The sequence below is a fragment of the Hyperolius riggenbachi genome, chromosome 3, assembly GCF_040937935.1.
Source record: "Hyperolius riggenbachi isolate aHypRig1 chromosome 3, aHypRig1.pri, whole genome shotgun sequence".
Classification (NCBI taxonomy): Eukaryota; Metazoa; Chordata; class Amphibia; order Anura; family Hyperoliidae; genus Hyperolius; species Hyperolius riggenbachi.
In genome coordinates, this window is record NC_090648.1 from 259,368,874 (window position 1) to 259,388,553 (window position 19,680).

Genomic DNA, 19,680 nt, shown 5'->3' on the forward strand with positions numbered 1-19,680 from the left:
CAGTCCTGCTGGCATACATGGGAAAGGGGCACTGGGAAATGTATAACAATAACTCTCCCTCTACCTTCTTCTAACACTAGTCCTTCCCCTACTCACTCCCGAAACATTGCGGTTTAAGGCGGCACCCAGATTGCCTGCTTTGGTCATGCTGATCTCTTTGGCTGTATTATTGCTTGAATCACATTCATGTCGCTAATCCAGACAGACTTCAGTCGAAAAACCCTGATCTGCATTAAATACCAATATTTTACTAATATACCAATTTTTTACTATAGAGCTAAACCTAAGCCTATTCTCACATTAAACCCTCCCACTACCGATGCCTGACCTTAACCACCACCACCACCCTCCCCATACTCACACACCTAACCTTAACCAACCCTGCCGCCACTACCCTCCACACCTAGCCTTAACCCTTCCACCACAGTATAGAAGAAAAATAAACATTTTTAGGCACCACCATAGGGGCCCCATGTAATTATAGGCAAGAAAAGGGTACAGGTTTTCCCTCCTTCCCTTGTTAGCAGGTGCCCAAATTTCCTGCTTCCCTTGAAACAAGGTAGTATTATGGTCAGGCGTATTTTATGTTTATTAGTTAGAGATTCCTCTACAGTGCCTAACGTACAGCTCTTAAATTACATAGATGCACATAGGAGTAGGTTAACGTTCATTAACTTTACTACTGACTTCCTGTATTGTTGAATTACCAGACATGACCATACACTGTGCAGGAGCTCAGCCTTAGGATGTGAGCATTTAAAATAACTATGTAATGACAGCTAGACCTCTTGTCTGCTACTAAAAGAGACCAAGTGAAAACTGGGATCCTTGTCAGCATCTCTTCTGACAAGCGATGAGCTATCAGATATCAAAAGTTGTAGTTCTGAGCAATTTTTTGACCCAGAGTATAGTTAAAGAATGTATTCTGCAGCTATTCCACAAGTGATTGTGGGGATAGCAGAATGTCAACATTTATATTGTAGTGGTCCTTTAAATTTTAACTGTACACTTTAATTTTTTTTGTATCGACCATTTGACACAGGATACAAAGGAGAAGAGGAGTTCTGTTTATCAGCGAAATATACTTGAAAATGCAAAGAAGTAAGCTTGTTACTGACTGTTTATTATCTGTAATGCGACTTTGTTGTTGCAGTTTAAATTCAAACTTGTAATATAAAACCGTAATCATTTTTATGCCCTTGTTTGAGTAAAAAAAAGGGAATCTGAAGTGAAAATAAACTTATGATATAATGAATTGTATGTGTAGTACAGCTAAGGAATAGAACATTAGTAGCAAAGAAGAGTCTCATATTGTTTCCAGTACAGGAAGAGTTAACTTCACTTATCTATGCAAAAGAGTTTCTCCGAACTCTTCGTCCCAACTTGGGCCGGCTACAGTACTGTTTTCTGAATACATGAAAGAAACTGTGAGGGGCAGCTTCAGATAAGGTTTTAGTGCAGGAAAGTTCAGAGTCAATAGCTCTGCCCTGTTTCATAGTTTAAAATACTGAGTGTGGTTTGTAAATTGCATATATGACAGAATGATGCAATGTTATTAAAAAAAAAAAAAAAAAAAGCTGTATAACTGAAAATAAAAATCTGAGCATCTGTTCCTTGCTACTATTGTTCTATTGATCATCCATACTAAGCTCTGCAAGGTGCTGGCCAGCCAGGGTGGATGTGGCTTTCTATGGCCAAATAAGACAGCACTGCTGTGGATCACTGAACGATTCCATTGCCTTTTAGCTAGGCATAGGAGACTTACCAGTCCTATTCCCGCATATGTTGTGGAAGAAGAGGATCCCTCCCTCAGCACAAGCTTCGGCAGAGAAAAGAGGCTAAATTTAGGCCTACTTTGGGAAGGAGAAGCAGAACATGGGACCTTCCCACCCTTCCAAGTTGGCGACAGGCACTGAAGAGTGCACCACGGAGCCGCTCCTCACTGAAGGGTTTGCTCTGGGGAAAGAATGGCTTCTCTGGTGTCCGTTTACTGCTTTTTGGAAATCCTTAGGTAAAGACACAGACGGACACAAGGGGGACACAGGAAGACAAGTGTGAGACAGAGGAGAATACGTGGGACTCCGAAGGTAGAAAAGGGGTACATACTAATTAGGGGGAGAAGATCCACAAGATGCCCTGCACTATGGAAGCACCAGGTTTACTATATATTTTTCCTGGTTTTTCTCCTCTAAACCTAGGTGTGTCTTATGGGCCAATAAAATGGTAATTTCCTGCATTTTTTCACAGGCTGATTATAATGATCTATTGTAGTGGTAAATGATAACTCAGAAATTTGTTTGAATATTTCTAATGGTTTATTCACAAAATGTGTCTTTTTCCTTTAGAGTTCTCATAAACGTGGATACAAGAAGATGTGGTAAGCTATGAAATAAGCAGTGTCTACTGTGAGTTTATAAAAGATCAACATCTTTTTTGTAGCTACGACGAGCATTGCCAAGTGTGGCATGTTGCAGACTACATTTACAAGTGTTTATATAGTTTTCAGACTTGATTGCAAAGAACTTGCAAGTGAGCTGGAAAGAAAAAAAAAAGTGATTTCAGGGGATGTACACTAGGTCAGAGTTCCCCAACCCTGTCCTCAAGGCCCATCAACAGTACACTATTTGCAGGAAACAGCAAGCATTCACAGGTGTGGTAATCAGTGTTTCAGCAGAGCTGATTAACCAGTTCAGCCTTCAGTCGTTTTCACTTTATGCATCCGAGCAATGTTCACCTCCCATTCATTAGCCTATAACTTTATCACTACTTATCACAATGAACTGATCTATATCTTGTTTTTTCCGCCACCAATTAGGCTTTCTTTGGGGGGTACATTTTGCTAAGAGCTACCTTACTGTAAATGCATTTTAACAGTAAGAATAAGAAAAAAAATGAAAAAATTCATTGTCAGTTTTCGGCCATTATAGTTTTAAAATAAAACATGCCTCCATAATTAAAACCCACGTATTGTATTTGCCCATATCTCACGGTTATTTCACCGTTTAAATTACGTCCCTATCACAATGTATCGCGACAATATTTTATTTGGAAATAACAGAGCATTTTTTCCGTTTTGCATCCATCACTATTTACAAGCTTATAAAAAAAAAATAGAGAGAACTATTTCATCTTTACATAGATATTTAAAAAGTTTAGACCCTTAGGTAAATATTTGTGTTTTTTTTTTTTATAGTAATGTTTTTGGTTTTTTTTATTAAACATTTTATGTGGGCATTTTTGGGAGGGTGGGATATGAATAGTGTTTTATTTGGGGAAATATTTGTGTATTGTAATGTTTTTCTACTCTAACTTGTAGTTTTACTTTTTGGCCACAAGATGGCAATTTTGAGTTTGTTTACATGACGTCACTCTAAGCGTACAATGTACGCCTAGAGGGACAGAGCTTCAGAAAAAGCGTAGCTTCCGAGAGAAGCTGTCGTTTTTTCAGCGGGGGAGAGGAATCAGTGATCGGGCACCATAGCCCGATACATTGATTCCTGGGCTACCGAATCCGCGGCCGGGAGTGCGCGTGCATACGCGCGCTCGGCCGCGGGAGCGCGCGGACACGCACGTGGCCTCCTGGACGTAGGTACTACGTCCTGGAGGCATAAATGGTTAAACTGCTAGCTTATTTTTTTTTAAAGAAAAGCTACACACTACTGCCAGGCCAGCTATGTTTGAATTGGGTATATATTAACCAAGAATGGGTGGCTACAACCACCACATTTTCATACCATCGGGAGCAAGAAAACGGCAAGCCATAACATATCAATCCAAAGAAAGAATTCCGCTGGTGAAGTAAGTCTAATCTTTATTGCAGCATTAATGGACAATACAGTAAAATAGCTCACGCGGATTGGAGCAGAAACATAGCTATGACTAAAGAGTCATGTTTTTGCTCCGATACGCGTGAGCTATTTTACTGTGTTGTCCACTAATGCTGCAATAAAGATTGGACTATCCTTCTTTGGATTGATATGTTTGAATTGTGTCTATTAAATGTCTTGCCCAAATCTACATGTACCAAAGTCCACATTAGTCAGCACGGTGGCGTAGTGGTTAGCTCTCTCGCCTTGCAGCGCTGGGTCCCTGGTTCGAATCCCAGCCAGGGCACTATCTGCAAACAGTTTGTATGTTCTCTCCGTGTCTGCGTGGGTTTCCTCCGGGCACTCCGGTTTCCTCCCACATTCCAAAAACATACGGATAAGTTAATTGGCTCCCCATAAAATTGGCCCTAGACTACAGTACTTACACTACATAATATCGACATATGGCAATGGTAGGGATTAGATTGTGAGCTCCTTCGAGGGACAGTTAGTGACAAGATATATATATACATTGTACAGCGCTGCGTAATATGTCGGCGCTATATAAATACTAAATAATAATAATAAAAATAATAATTAGTCAGTAGGCATTGTCATTGAGATCAAATTTGAGGTGATTGACAGTGATGCTAATTATTATGATACAGAATTATGCTAATTATGCAAATCTACAGTATAGTTGGCCTAATAAAATCTAGCAGTAAAAGCATTTGGTCCATTTTCAAGCTACATAGATATGTAGTAACAGTACATACATAATTCAGTATCAACCTAGAATTCTTTGCATATTTCAAGTAAAGTAGAAAGTTTGCACTGAGCCAAAACTTTGCAAATCCTTTTTTAGAAGTCTGAGGCACAAGAATATGGGGATACAAAAACACCTATAGACGTCCAGAAGTAGGAATATGTCCGTGGTGTATACATGTGACATTAAAGGAACGCCTATACACCTCCGCAACAGCCTAGGGGTTAACTACCTCTGTGGATTTCCACAAAATATGAGCTTGTTGGTGGGCCTTGAGGACCTGGTTGGGGAACTTTACACTAGGTGAATTACAAACCTTGCTGTTATAATGTTAAAGTTGTTGTGCCACTTTTTTTTTTACAGTTTTTTACAGTTTTTTTTTTTTTTTTTTTTTTTTTTTTTATAAATTAAGAGTGTGCCGTTCCTGCCAAGGAGCTTTTCTCCTGGTATACTAGGGATGCGAGTAGGTATTACTGTGTGCACTGTACTGTGCTTCTGTGATTACCTTGCTGATGCGTGCAGATACTGTAAATCCTGCAGGGCTGAACAGGTTTTTCTACTGGGACATACTTCATGTATGAGAGTTTATGTACAGCTTACAGTCCTCAGTTTTTAAGCACACACCACACCTGTGGTTGAGAAGATAATTCACCTATTGTGTATGTGCAAACCTCTGCTCACCTTGGAAGAGGAAGTAGCAGAGGAAGTAGCAGATATTAAATCAAAGGCACTAGCCACCAATCAATTAGCAGCATGCTACGAACTTCCTTATGCAGCATTCCCCGTCTGACTGGCATAGCCTGCAGCTGAGAAAATCTACATGCATGTTACTTCCCCTTCTACACACGTTGATAGCATGGTATTTGTAGGAAGCGAGAATGAAGCACATGCAGTAATACATACAATAAAACATAACTTTGAATGAATTCCTTAAGGTGGCCACACACGATACAATAAAATGATCCGATTTTTACGGCAATTCGATAAAAACAATTGTATCTCCCGAAAAATAGAAAGCTTCTTTTTCATTCGATCGGATTTACCGTTTTCTTTATCGATCCGGAATGCCAGATATTTTTCTTCAAACTTTCTAAAGATTGTATGGTGTGTGTTAGATTGTCAATTTATTAATATACACACCCTAGCAATTTTGTCAGTTTCCAATCATTTTTTAACATAATTGGGGAAAAATTGAACATAGTTGTGTGGTACATTGGTCATATTTTTAGAAATGTTACAATCAGTCAGAAAAGTTGATTGCAATTCTTAAATTGAACAGATATTTTAAAAATTGTATGGTGTGTGGCCAACTTTAGAGTTCATTATCACTATTATACAGCCAACCATACAACCTGTTAGTAGTTAGCAGTCTGAGCCAGAGAGTAATCAGGGGGAAGAAGGTTGATTATCAATAGGTCTTGATAAGTGTAGACAGAGGCATTGATCAAGGCTAGTTTACCCAAACCTCTAAGGCCTATTCCAGGATTTTATTTATTTTCATTTACAGTAACTTTAGATGTGAAAATGGGATACAAACTTTTGTTTGTCAGCTGTGACCTCATTGAGCTATTTCCTTAACCTGTTTTAGTTCCTGGACGTTGAAACTACGTCCAGGAACCATAAACGATCCTGCGGCCGATCGCGCGCGTGCACGCGTGCTCCCAGCCCGCGGTTCGTTAGCCAGGCAATCAGTGAATCGGGCTATGGTGCCCGATCACTGATTACTCTCCCCTGCTGAAAAAGCGACAGCTTCTCTCGGAAGCTGCGCCTTTTCTGGCTGTTACCTCCCCCATGCGTCTCTTTAAGCGTGTTACGCTTAGAGTGACGTCATGTAAACAAACTCATGGCCGCCATCTTGTGGCCAAAAAGTAATACTACAACTAAAAGTAAAAAAAAAAAAAAAAAAATCAACACACATTTACATTATAAACCAATTGTTTACATCCCACCCTCCCAAAACTACCCAAATAAAATGTTTAATATAAAAAAAAACCATTACAATAAAAAATGTAAATATTTACCGAAGGGTCTGAACTTTTTAAATATCGATGTAAAGATGAAATATTTCTATATTTTTTTTATTTTAAACTTGTAAATGGTGATAGATGCAAAACGGAAAAAATGCACCTTTATTTCCAAATAAAACATTGTTGCCATACATTGTGATAGGGACATAATTTTAACGGTGTAATAACCGGTACATATGGGCAAATACAATACGTGAGTTTTAATTATGGAGGCATGTATAATTTTAAAACTATAATGACTGAAAACTGAGAAATAATGTTTTTTTTTCTGTTTTTTTTCTTATTCTTCCTGTTAAAATGCATTTACAGTAAAGTGGCTCTTAGCAAAATGTACCCCCCAAAGAAAGCCTAATTGGTGGCGGAAAAAACAAGATATAGATCAGTTCATTGTGATAAGTAGTGATAAAGTTATAGGCTAATGAATCGGAGGTGAACATTTCTCAAGTGAAAACGACGGAACACAAATGGGTTAAAGTACACCTGAATTGAGAGTAATATGGTGCCTGCCATATTTATCTCCTTTCAAACAATACCAGTTGCCTGGCGTCCTGCTGATTTATTTGGCTGCAGTAGTGTCTGAATCACACAGCTGAAACAAGCATGTGGATTATCTAGTCAGGTTTCAGTCAGTTCATCTGAACTGAATGCTTGCTGGATCTATGGCTAAGAGTATTAGAGACAGAGGATCCGCAGGACAGCCAGGCAATCTGTATTGTTTAAAATTAAATAAATATGTCAGCCTCCATATTGAGGTTCAGGTGTACTGTAAGCCTAGTATACACATCCAATATCGATTGGCCAATTTAAACACCTCCATGTAGTATAAGGGCCAACAGATTTTGAATACTATGAACAGATTGTGTAGGTAAGCGCTCATTCTCTATGGAAGTGGTAAAATTGACCAATCAAAATTGGATGTGTGTATACCAGGCTTTACTTCCTGCCCCTGGGACTTCCATGAAGCCTTGTGGATTTCATTTGAAAATCTGCAGTCTTGAGGGCAGCAAATGACCCTAATAAAGTCCATCTCTAGTGTGTTGTTCTTCTCCTTTCTAGAAAACATTTTGCTTCACTCTTGTACTCTAAACAATATTTCCCTATTTTTAGATTGGGCACAGGACAGCAATAAAAAAAGAAAAAGGGGTTTTAACTTCTTCCCATGTTATCCAAAATTAAATAATGTATTTGGTTTCAAAACATTAGTTATCCTTTTACTGTATATGCCTTAATTACAGTGGCACGCTAACTGAATGATACTATTTGCTTTATGTTCTTTTTCCCAGAAAGAATAGTTCCATTAATCCAGGAAGATGATTACCTTCAAAAAGATCTATTAGGATTGGTATGTAGACTGTAAAAAAAAAAAATTGCAATTTTTAAGAAATTTAAAAAAAAGAAAATCCATATGTTTATTTTTATGTATTTACTTTACAAAAATGTTTACAATGAAAATGTTTCACATTTAATACACAAGCATGCTACATAATGTACCTCTATATCTTTGCTTGAAGGCCCTCCATGTATCCTTCCCCCTACACCCCTATGTCTGAGAGATCTAATCATAGTAAAGGACAACTGAAGCGAGAGGGATATGGAGGCTGACATATTTATTTCCTTTTAAGCAATACCAGTTGCCTGGCATCCCTGCTGATCCTCTGCCTCTAAAACATTTAGTCATAGACCCTGAAAAAGCATGCAGCAGATCAGGTGTTTGACATTCTCAGATCTGACAAGATTAGCTGCATGCTTGTTTCTGGTATTATTCAGACACTACTGCAGCCAAACAGACCAGCAAGGCTGCCAGGCAATTGGTATTGCTTAAAAGGAAATAAATATGACAGCCTCCACATCCCTCTCGCTACAGTTGTCCTTTAATTACTCCTGCAGTGTGAAGGGAGTTTGTGGACAGTTGCTGCTGTTATATGGAGGAGCAATCTGGGTTCACTGTCATGCCTGGAAACTTTCAACAAGGTGCAAATTGAAGGGGAAAACTAATTTGTAGTAGCATTTGTTAGGCAGAGACTGGGACAGATTAAATTTAAGTTTGACAGTGAAAATGGAATTTTATTTTAAAGGACACCATGTATATGGAGACTGCTATATGCATTTCTTTTTAAATAGCCTGGTTATGCTGCTGATCTCTTTGGCTGCAGAAGTGTCTGGATCACATGCCTGAAACAAGCATGCAGCTAATCTAGTCAGAAACCTCTGATCTGCATATATACCTGTTCAAGGTCTATGGCTAAAAGTACTAGAGACACATGATCAGCAGGACAGCCAGGCAACTAGTATTGTTTAAAAGGAAATAAATGTCAGCCTCCATATTCTTCTCACTACAGTTGTCCTTGAAGGATTAATACTATTCAGTGCAAATATAGAGGTGTTCTTTACCAGCATAGCAGCAAAAAAAATCGAATAAGATGAATGAACGAGGATCCCTAATGGGCCCCTTTGGCTCATGGGCCCCTGGCGGCTGCAACCTTTGCATTCCCTACTGCTATGCCACTGCTTTCCAGTGTCTGGGTCTTTGTGGGAAGCTTGTGTAAGGCTACCGTAAGCACCGAATATTCACTAAATACTGTGTGTATGGAAACTTTTGACACATAGGAAATCAGCAATAATAAAGCTGAAATAGATAAGTCTTTACACTAATCATCTGTAATAGGAATAAAGTCTATAAACTGCCAGGTACTGTATGGTAACCTGATGAGTGACATCATAGTTCCCAACTGTCCCTATTTTGGAGGGGCGGTCCCTCTTTGGGAACCCAGTCCATCTGTCCCTCTTTCCTCCTCATTTGTCTCTTTCAGGACTGATGTACTGATCTGTTGTGTTTTTTTACTGATACGTGTTTTAACTGACTCTAAACTTTATTCCTATCCTAAATTTATACATTAATTTCAAATATTAATATGAAGGAAAAGTAACAAGAATAGAAAGGACCAGTGTGGTTTGAATTATAAAACATATTTTTCTTATGACATCTTTATGGATGCATGACTAGGGGTGAGCCAGGGGCATGGTTAGGGGTGTGGCATAAGTGTCCATCTTTCTTATGTCAAAAGGTTGGGAGGTATAGTGACACTGTAAAATACTTTGAATATGTTAGCATTGGTGTTTGTATAACTTGAATTGAAACCTGTAGTGAAAAATGTAATTTGTGCAGTGTACACTAGGTGTCATTAGTCCTCTTTTTGAAATAATCGATGACATGTACTTTCACAAATGCTCAGCAGATGTCCCTGGTCTCATATTGAGGAAATATTTTCACATTTTCATTTATTTGTATATTCCTATTTTAAAGTTCTAAAATGTCAAATAGTGCACAAAGAGCATAAGCTTAATCTGAAAACGTGTTGCTGTAAAAATGTGAGCCTACCGCTTAAGTAAATAACATCCATATGTTAGTGTGTGCCCAAGTTCTTGTATAGCACATTCAGAGCTGGGACAAGGTCCTCCAGCACCCAAGGCTGAGACACCAAAGTGCGACCCTCCATCCCTCCCACCTCAGCTGTCACACACGGATTGCTATTAGACTAAGAGGGCCACAGGGCCCACAACCTCCCCAACACCTTAATATCTAGTTATCTGGCTTGCAGTCACTGCCATGTATCCCCTTTTCTTATTTCTTTCTGCTTCATACACAATTAGGAATGACAGCTGAATGAATTGTGCGCCCCCTCCTACACTGCGCCCTGAGGCTGGAGCCTCTGCAGCCTATGCCTCGGCCCGGCCCTGAGCACATTAGCCACTTTGCTGATGTTTAGCATTGCTGTTAGCCAGTGTCCTTAAAGTGTACTCGAGATGAATAATAATGAAAAAAAAGTATACACACCTGGGGCTTCCTCCAGCCCCCTTTGGCATGATCGCTCCCTCACCACAAAACCTCCACCTCCTGCATCCTCTGTTATGGCTCCCGGTAACTTTGTCCACTCAGAACCAGTTGGCGCAGTGCGGCTGTGTGCAATAGTACTGCTCAGAACGATGATGTGAGCATGGCGGGTGTGCGTTCAAGGTAAGCCCTAACTCCCAACGTTACAGGGAGCCATAATGAAGGATGCAGGAGACAGAGGATGGCGGCGAGATAGCGATAAGGCCAAAGGGCCTGGAGGAAGCATCAAGTATGTATACATTTCATTTTATTATTCATCTCAGGTTCGCTTTAAATCATTAGTTTAAGGAAAAGCACACCAAGTACTGCAAATGGGGCACAGATTATTTGCAACACATAGTAACTTAAAGCAACCAATTTGCTTTCATCCTTCATTTGTCTAACTGCAATAACTACTCATTAATGTGTTTCTGTGGGTTTTTTTTTTTTACCCAATTTAAAGTTCACATTATGAATTTATATTAATTAGACACCGCTTTCAAAGTTTATTTTCACCCCTGACTTTGACCTGCATGATGAGTTGAAAAGTAAGTTATCAGTTGCCAGAGCCTGTTACTTATGACAAGAATTTATAATACTGCCAAGTGTCAATTTTGCATTTTAATTTTTTATGTGTACAGCTAAAGACTTTCTTAACCAACTGTTTATAAACGTATATTTCAGTTAGCAGTACTGAGCTCATGCAGTATAGCGGATGGCATTCACAGTGGCGTAGTGGTTAGCTCTCTCGCCTTGCAGCGCTGGGTCCCTGGTTCGAATCCCAGCCAGGGCACTATCTGCAAAGAGTTTGTATGTTCTCTCTGTGTCTGCGTGGGTTTCCTCCGGGCACTCCGGTTTCCTCCCACATTCCAAAAACATACAGATAAGTTAATTGGCTCCCACTAAAAATTGGCCCTAGACTACAGTACTTACACTACATAATATAGATATATGGCAATGGTAGGGATTAGATTGTGAGCTCCTTTGAGGGACAGTTAATGACAAGACAATATATATATATATATATATATATACACTGTACAGCGCTGCGTAATATGTCGGCGCTATATAAATACTAAATAATAATAATAATTACTGGGCCTTGCTAGCCATTGCATAGCGCATAGGTTATAATGTGTGAAGTGCAGTGGGCACTGCACGCATTATAACTTACACGGTTCTAACTTCACTTCTCGATTTGGTAACTTCCTACCTGAGGTTTGTTATGTTCCCTCATGGACAGCGGAGATTCACTAATATGATCGCTTCAGTCAGATACCAGAACTATTCTGATGTCTATCTTGATAATCGCGTCTATTTTTATCAATGCAACAATACAGATGTGATGCTGGGAGATGCATATACTAGTGAAGGTCAAAAAAGACCTCTGCAAAACAGTTACCTCGGATATCTTTCCCAGAATGCTCTTCTCAGAATAACAGTCAACAGAAAGGAGGATTAGATTATGGAAAAAGGGCATTAAGAAAAGGACCACAGGGTGGCAGCGCTGCTGTGGAGAGACATTAGTCAGAATGGCAATGCAACCTGGGCTGAGGCAGAGCGTTAGTTCAAAGCCTGCATGCAGTGGGTTTGAATAACGCCAGGACCGGATTTACCATAAGGCCCTGGAGGCCTACTGGCGCCTGATGATGGAAAGGCGGCTCCCACCCCTAGTGCCTCCCTCTCTTCTTTCCTATGCAGAGTCCTGAGCAGAGCATAAATGAGGTTATTTCTGCATTCCTCTGATTAATACATAAAACAGAAGACAGGTAGTTCCAGATTGGTAAACTATTCTTGTTAGATTATTCAGACAGGAGACTTAGATCATTACAAGTGTATACTGTATTTGTGATTAGTTCTGTTTAATTGGAAATGGCTATTTAGTTAGCTCTTTTGCCTAACTGCATCCCAGCCCACGTTCAGTTCCTAGCTAGGACACTTTTTTTGTGCATGGTGTTTGTATGGACACGTTTGTGCATGGTGTTTGTATGGACACGTTTGTGCATGGTGTTTGTATGGACACGTTTGTGCATGGTGTTTGTATGGACACGTTTGTGCATGGTGTTTGTATGGACACGTTTGTGCATGGTGTTTGTATGGACACGTTTGTGCATGGTGTTTGTATGGACACGTTTGTGCATGGTGTTTGTATGGACACGTTTGTGCATGGTGTTTGTATGGACACGTTTGTGCATGGTGTTTGTATGGACACGTTTGTGCATGGTGTTTGTATGGACACGTTTGTGCATGGTGTTTGTATGGACACGTTTGTGCATGGTGTTTGTATGGACACGTTTGTGCATGGTGTTTGTATGGACACGTTTGTGCATGGTGTTTGTATGGACACGTTTGTGCATGGTGTTTGTATGGACACGTTTGTGCATGGTGTTTGTATGGACACGTTTGTGCATGGTGTTTGTATGGACACGTTTGTGCATGGTGTTTGTATGGACACGTTTGTGCATGGTGTTTGTATGGACACGTTTGTGCATGGTGTTTGTATGGACACGTTTGTGCATGGTGTTTGTATGGACACGTTTGTGCATGGTGTTTGTATGGACACGTTTGTGCATGGTGTTTGTATGGACACGTTTGTGCATGGTGTTTGTATGGACACGTTTGTGCATGGTGTTTGTATGGACACGTTTGTGCATGGTGTTTGTATGGACACGTTTGTGCATGGTGTTTGTATGGACACGTTTGTGCATGGTGTTTGTATGGACACGTTTGTGCATGGTGTTTGTTTGAGTTTACTGTGTATGTTTGGGTTTCCTCCTGGCACTCTAGTGTCCTACCACACCCTAAAAACTGGGTTCTCCCCACGGCCGTAGACTATGGTAAAGACATAAGTGTGGGGTTTTTTTTAATAAGGTTTTAGGACATCTTTTGGGGGACAGATGATGATTTATGGTGTGTATTCTGTGAATCTCACTAGAATGGTCAGTGTTGTGTAAATGCACAGTAATAATATGGAAATGTGGTTACTTGCTTATAGCTAAGGATTATCATCGATTTATTGCAATATTCTATTCAGCAATCCCACTCCTAAATGTAGAGCTGCTATTTGAAATCAGTCTATTCCATGTAAAATTTGAATTGCTTGGACTATGAATGCATTTATAGTGAAATAATGTATAATCAATAAATGGTGAAATTATTCTGTGTTGCAGATGATGGTGAAGCTGAAAGATCATTTATCACAGCATCTTCATCATGTTGGAAGAAACAAGATTGATAAGATTGTGCTGGACTTTTTTTCTAAGCAGGTAGGTATGTTGAGGGTGTGTGTGTGTGTGTGTGTGTGTGTGTGTGTGTGTGTGTGTGTGTGTGTGTGTGTGTGTGTGTGTGTGTGTGTGTGTGTGTGTGTGTGTGTGTGTGTGTGTGTGTGTGTGTGTGTGTGTGTGTGTGTGTGTGTGTGTGTGTGTGTGTGTGTGTGTGTGTGTGTGTGTGTGTGTGTGTGTGTGTGTGTGTGTGTGTGTGTTTACATTTTGCCAGCAGCTTTTTTGCCACATCACACGTGCCATTTTGAGACTTATTACAACTGCTTCACTGATTTTAGTCTGTTCATTCCAGTTGAAAAAAATAAATACGGTATATATACGTTTTGCTTGGCTTTGAATCAAGGCACTTCTCACTCAGGCAACACCTAACCCCTGGCGAGCTGTTATAGTCACTTTTAATAATGAGCAGTTTCCACAGGTAGTGTGCATTATGTGGCAGGAGCTGCATCACATAGTGCTGCAGACCGGTCCTAGACAGAAAAGAGAATTCTCTATTCTGTTACTACCTTGTGGCTGCCTTTTTGAGACTGTAAGGCTGCATCTATTTCTGTGGGGATGTGTGTTTGGGGAGGGGACTTTAGTCATCATGGGCTTCAGACATCGGTGTTAGATACATATTTTAAAGCCTGTAAACCTCTCCTTGAATACACCGACCCAGCTTATTGTGAAAGTAATGAGGCTGGCTTCATACATGCTGCTCTAGCTGTTTGTTCACTTGTGTGGCTGCAGCACTGCACAGTGGCCTAGCATCATATTGCAACCACAGAGCATGTATTGAGCGCTTCTTGAAAGCAGTGCCCACATTTTGCAGGTGTTTTGATGCACATTTCCCCCTCCAAATAAGGATGTTTTTTCTTACCACATATGGATGTTACTTCATATTGATACTAAAGCTATATTTTCTAGGTGTACGAAAATGCCATTTCAGATGAATTGAAAGTTTTAACGGACAACTAAAAAATAATTAAACTTGTCAAATTTGGAGGGCAATCTTGGTGATTAGTGGAAATGTTTTTATTATTGTGTTTAAAACTGAACATTTCAAATTGGAAAATCCTTTGTGTAGCTGTGCTTGCTGAAACTGTGCACCTATCCATACAGACTTAAGGCTCGTTCTGTGATGACATATAAAAGGGATCTGGATACTGATCACAACTACTCTGTTACATCAGTCCCTCTGTTACATTTAAGAACCCCAGTGGGCTCCTGAGTCAAGAAGTTTTCTGACCCCTGATCTATACTGTATTTACTTGTTTTTTTCTTTTTATTGTAGCTTGACTTGATATGCCAGATATTGGAGGTTGTGTGGAGAAAGTACAGAATAGACTCTGGAGTTTTACACTTGTAAGTAAATAACACAATTTTCTTACGCATCCTGTGTCCTCATCCTGTTAAACATACATGATATGCACTAAACATAGTGTGAGAAAGACTTGGTGCATGAGTTGCATGGGTAGCCTCTTTAGTAGTTTACTCTTATGATGGTCACCTTTCCTTTTGCAGTTTTGGATGATTACACTGTGGGCCTAGTTATAAAGAAGTAGCAATCTGATAACTTACCTCCACCTTGCCTCTTTCATAGTGTCATATCTATAAAGCGGTAATCTTTATTTATTTTTTCCAGGACGTCTCAGGACAGCAACCCTGAGACTTGTCTCCCTCTATTTCCAACTGGACAGGATACTAGTTAAAAGAATTAACATAATTGATTAGGCAGGCACCCTACATAAGGCAGCATTCCCTTACCCTCATCAGTTGTTTTCCTGTCCAGCAGGATGCTGGTTGTGTGGGGGAGAGCTGGCCAACCATGATAGATTTCAGGAGCCGCGGCATACAAGTGTCCCCTATGTCAGCGCTGGTCAGGCGAGCCAGCGCGGGTGCTTGATGTCTGCATCGGCTTCTCCCCCAGTCTGTGTTACACGCCGGAGCGGCTTCCGCTGAAGGACGCGCGCAGAGGGATATGTGACTTCCGCATTACGTGACCAAGGAGGAAGTAGAATGCTTTCCATGGCTCGGCGTGCATCCCAGCGGACATCTCGCCGCATTTAGCCGCTGATTGAGCTAGTCTGCTCAGTAATGCGGTGGATTTCTAAGGTAAAGCAAACCTTTTCATTATGTTTGAGCGGAAACCTTCAGGTGACCTATTCAAGGGTTGTGCATCCTGGTCAGTCTTGTATATGCTGACCATGGAAGCGTCCGCAGGCTCTTGCTCCCATAGTTCTGAGGAGTCAAGCTCCACTCCCTCTCTGGTATGTGTCTTCTGTTATAAGGCCTTTATACCGGCTATTATTTGAGGGTTATCAAGGACGTTTTTTCTGTTGGCAGGTGATGTAGCTGGAAGTACATGCTGCTTGTTCTGGCAGTTGGAAACAGCTGTAAACAGCTATTTCCCACAATGCAACGAGGTTCACAGACCGGAAACTGCCAGAAAAATAGTCCTCAGTCTCCTGTGGGAGGGGCTTCACCACAATATTAGACATACAGAGCCCCCTGATGAGGATCCATTTGTGAAAAGGAATAGATTTCTCATGTAAAAGTGGGTATCAGCTACTGATTGGGATGAAGTTCAATTCTTGGTCACGGTTTCTCTTTAAAGGAGAAACTGTTAGGAAGCTGGTAAAACAGATTCCAAGAATGGCAAGTTGGATAAGACTAAGCTGTCAAACCTGATAAGCATGCAGTGTCTTCTGAAGCGGTGTCTAAATCTAGGAAATGTGCAGTGACCGTATGCCTGATTCTGCAGAACACCTGTGTCAATTTTGCACTGAAAAGGTAGTGAAAGATGAATCCCCTACATAGCTTAAAGATTTGATGGGATGGTTGAGATCAGAGATGTCCTTTGCTATTAAAGAAATTGAAGAATCTGCTTTCATACTTTCTAATTCAGATGTTACACCGACATTTACCCCTTCTACTTCTGATGCACCTATTGCTGGTCCTTCTAAATCCTCCTAACAGATCTCCTCAAGAGGTAGAGAGTCGAGGTTGATTCAGATAAATTTGATGTCTAAAGGGAGAGTGGATATCTATTATTGGAAGAGTTACCACAGGGCGAAGTAGACGCATCTGAGGGTAAAGGCGTTAAATCTCAGAAATTCGTTTTTCCACAGAATTTATGAATGAGTTATTTGAAGCTATGCATAGGGCTATGGGCATTACCAAGGAACAAGAAGACCTATTACTATTGATCAAATGTACAAACGTTTATCTGACCTAAGATTGTATATAAATTCCATAGATCTCAAGAGATCTTTTTACCATCTTTTTGCAGTAATTCATCAAATCGAAAGGAAGAAAGGTTGCACTGTCTAGGTGTTAAGAAGGTGTCTAATTGAATGAATATCTTCAGAGATCCAAGAATTGGAGGAAGTCCAATGCTTTGTTGGTTCTCTTTGCCGGAAAGCAGCCATCTAAAGAAACCTATTGCAAGATGGATCAGACAAGCTATTGCTTTATCTTACTTGCACCAGGGCAAGCAGTTATCAGGACTATCGAAAGGTCATTCAACCAGAGCGGTTTCTACTTCCTGGGCAGAGAGAGCAGGGGCTACTATTAATAAATCTGTGAAGCTGCAACCTGGTCAAGCCACAATACCTTTGTTAAGCATTATAGACTTGATTTAACCTCTACCTCTGACTTATGTTTCGGTAGAAGAGTTTTGCAGGCTGTAATCCCTCCCTAATTATGTCTTGTTTATCATCTCAGGGTTGCTGTCCTGAGACGTCCTGGAAAGACAAAACTTACTTACGGTAAGGTCTTTTCCAGGAGTCGGAAGGACAGCACCCTTACTACCCACCCTGATGTATTGTTAATAAAAATTATTTGAAGCATCATTCTGTGTGGTCTTTTTTATTACTGATGAGGGTAAGGGAATGCTGCCTTATGTAGGGTGCCTGCCTAATCAATTATGTTAATTCTTTTAACTAGTATCCTGTCCAGTTGGAAATGGAGGGAGACAAGTCTTAGGGCCCATTCACACTAGAAATCGCTAAACGCTAATGCAAAACGCTGAGCGTTTTTCTGGCGTTTTTTCCTAGCGATTTTTCACTGTATAGCGAGCGTTTTTCCAGCGATTAGCGTTTTGCGATTTCTAGTTCAATTCAAATACTTTTATTGAAACGCTAATCGCTCCAGAATCTCTCAGAAAACGCTGCATGCAACACGTTTGCGTTTCAGCAAATCGCTAAACGCTTAGGTGAGAACACTTCCATACACTTTCATTGTGCACACGTTTTTCAAATCGCTAGCGATTTTCAGCAAAGCTGAAATCGCTCTGAAAACGCACAAGTGTGAATGGGCCCTCAGGGTTGCTGTCCTTCCGACTCCTGGAAAAGACCTTACCGTAAGTAAGTTTTGTCTTTTTGCCATAATAAATTTGTTGGCTACCATAATCACCCTAAAGTTCCGATAGTGCAGTTCGCTTCAGTGGAGCCTCAGATCACATGAAGAGCCTGTGTTTGACTTCCATGTTTGCCACTGACTGATGACAACTTTGTAATGGTGATACCAGTAATATTATTATGAAAGTAGGTGGACCAAGCCATTAATATAACGGGCTCTAGTCCCTCACAACCCCCTCCTGCCCCTATGACTGCCCGCATACCCAAGCACTCACATCCTCACCTGTACTAATATGCTGGATGCAGCTGTTTGTAATGTTCTGACCTTTTTAGTAATTGTGAATAAAATGTGGATCTTTTAATTATACATGCTATGGTATGTTAACATTTTATAACATACCGGTATATAGATTATATGTACCTCTATGCGATTCGCTGGTTAAAGCACTTTTGTTTAGTTTTTTCCTCTGAATTTCTATTCTTACATTTCCCAACACGAGTGTTAGAGAATAAGCATGTTTTTTTGTTTTCTGCAGGAATGTTAGTGGAACCTCTTCAGAGTATTTTGCATTTCATGTGATGTGCAGAGTTTCTGAAGCTGCAAGCAAAATGTGTATGCCTTTACCTCCTGGTAAGTATCTTCATATGGATCAAGCTTCCTATTTATTTATTTTACACATTTATATAGGACTGGGCTTTACCGAGTTCATAGTTTTGTCACTAACTGTCCCTCAGAGAAGCTCACAATAGAATCCCTAACATGGTCATCATAGTCTGGGCAATGCCACTATATACATTTGAGGGAAAGAAATATTTGATCCCCTTCTGATTTGCTAATTTTCCCTCTGACCAATAAATAACCAGTCTATGATTGTAATGGAAAGTTTATTGTAGCTGTGGGAGACCTAACAACTAAAAAATCCAGTGCTCCAAAGTCAGAGCTTGATGTACATTGTAATGAGTATAATAAGTATTTTATCTCCTATTAACCAGCAAGATTTCAGGCTCCTATGTGTCTTTATGGTATGCAGGTAATGATATTCGGAGTACCTTTTGTAAGGGGGTGCACCTAATCACAGCTTGTTACTGGACCTTTATAAAAGACACCAATTCAAACTCTGATTCCAAACTAGCCACCATGACTGAAACCAAACAGCTGTCCAAGGATATGAGGATATTACTAGTGTTGGTTCCTCTTTCAAAGTTGAGAAGAATTTCAAACATCAAAATGAAACCCCTTAAAGTGAATGGGAACCGCATTTTAAAAAAAAAATGAAGCAATACTTACCTAAGGAGAGGGAAGGCTCTGGGTCATATAGAGCCTTCCGTCTCCTCTCTCGGTGCCCTCTATCCTGTGCTGGCACCCCCCCCCCCCCGTTTTAATCCCCCACCGAAAGGGTATTTGGAAGTCTTCGGAAGCCGTGTCCCCCTGAAGACGTGCGGCTCCATACTGCACACACGTGAGTGTGCAAGAGAGCGTGCTTGTGCAGGTGCAGTACAGGGCCGCCCTTCATCAGGAGCACTCGGGCTCCCTAAAGACTTCTGAAGCCTCCTTCGGCCGGGTAAAGCAGTATTTGACTAAATTAGTC

General features: G+C 40.4%; 1 protein-coding gene across 3 annotated transcripts in view; it reads left to right on the top strand.

The window, feature by feature from the left end:
- GSAP (gamma-secretase activating protein) overlaps positions 1 to 19,680 on the top strand; it is a 137,142-nt gene that overhangs the window by 90,815 nt on the left and 26,647 nt on the right. For 2 of the 3 annotated variants that reach the window (XM_068276214.1, XM_068276215.1), the window contains 6 exons: positions 1,043 to 1,101; positions 2,346 to 2,377; positions 7,883 to 7,941; positions 13,641 to 13,736; positions 15,025 to 15,095; positions 18,628 to 18,722. In XM_068276214.1, the coding sequence (XP_068132315.1) occupies positions 1,043 to 1,101; positions 2,346 to 2,377; positions 7,883 to 7,941; positions 13,641 to 13,736; positions 15,025 to 15,095; positions 18,628 to 18,722 (412 nt within the window). Of the gene's footprint in view, positions 1 to 1,042; positions 1,102 to 2,345; positions 2,378 to 7,882; positions 7,942 to 13,640; positions 13,737 to 15,024; positions 15,096 to 17,022; positions 17,606 to 18,627; positions 18,723 to 19,680 lie in introns of those variants that run through there. The other variant, XM_068276216.1, reaches the window with a different exon arrangement.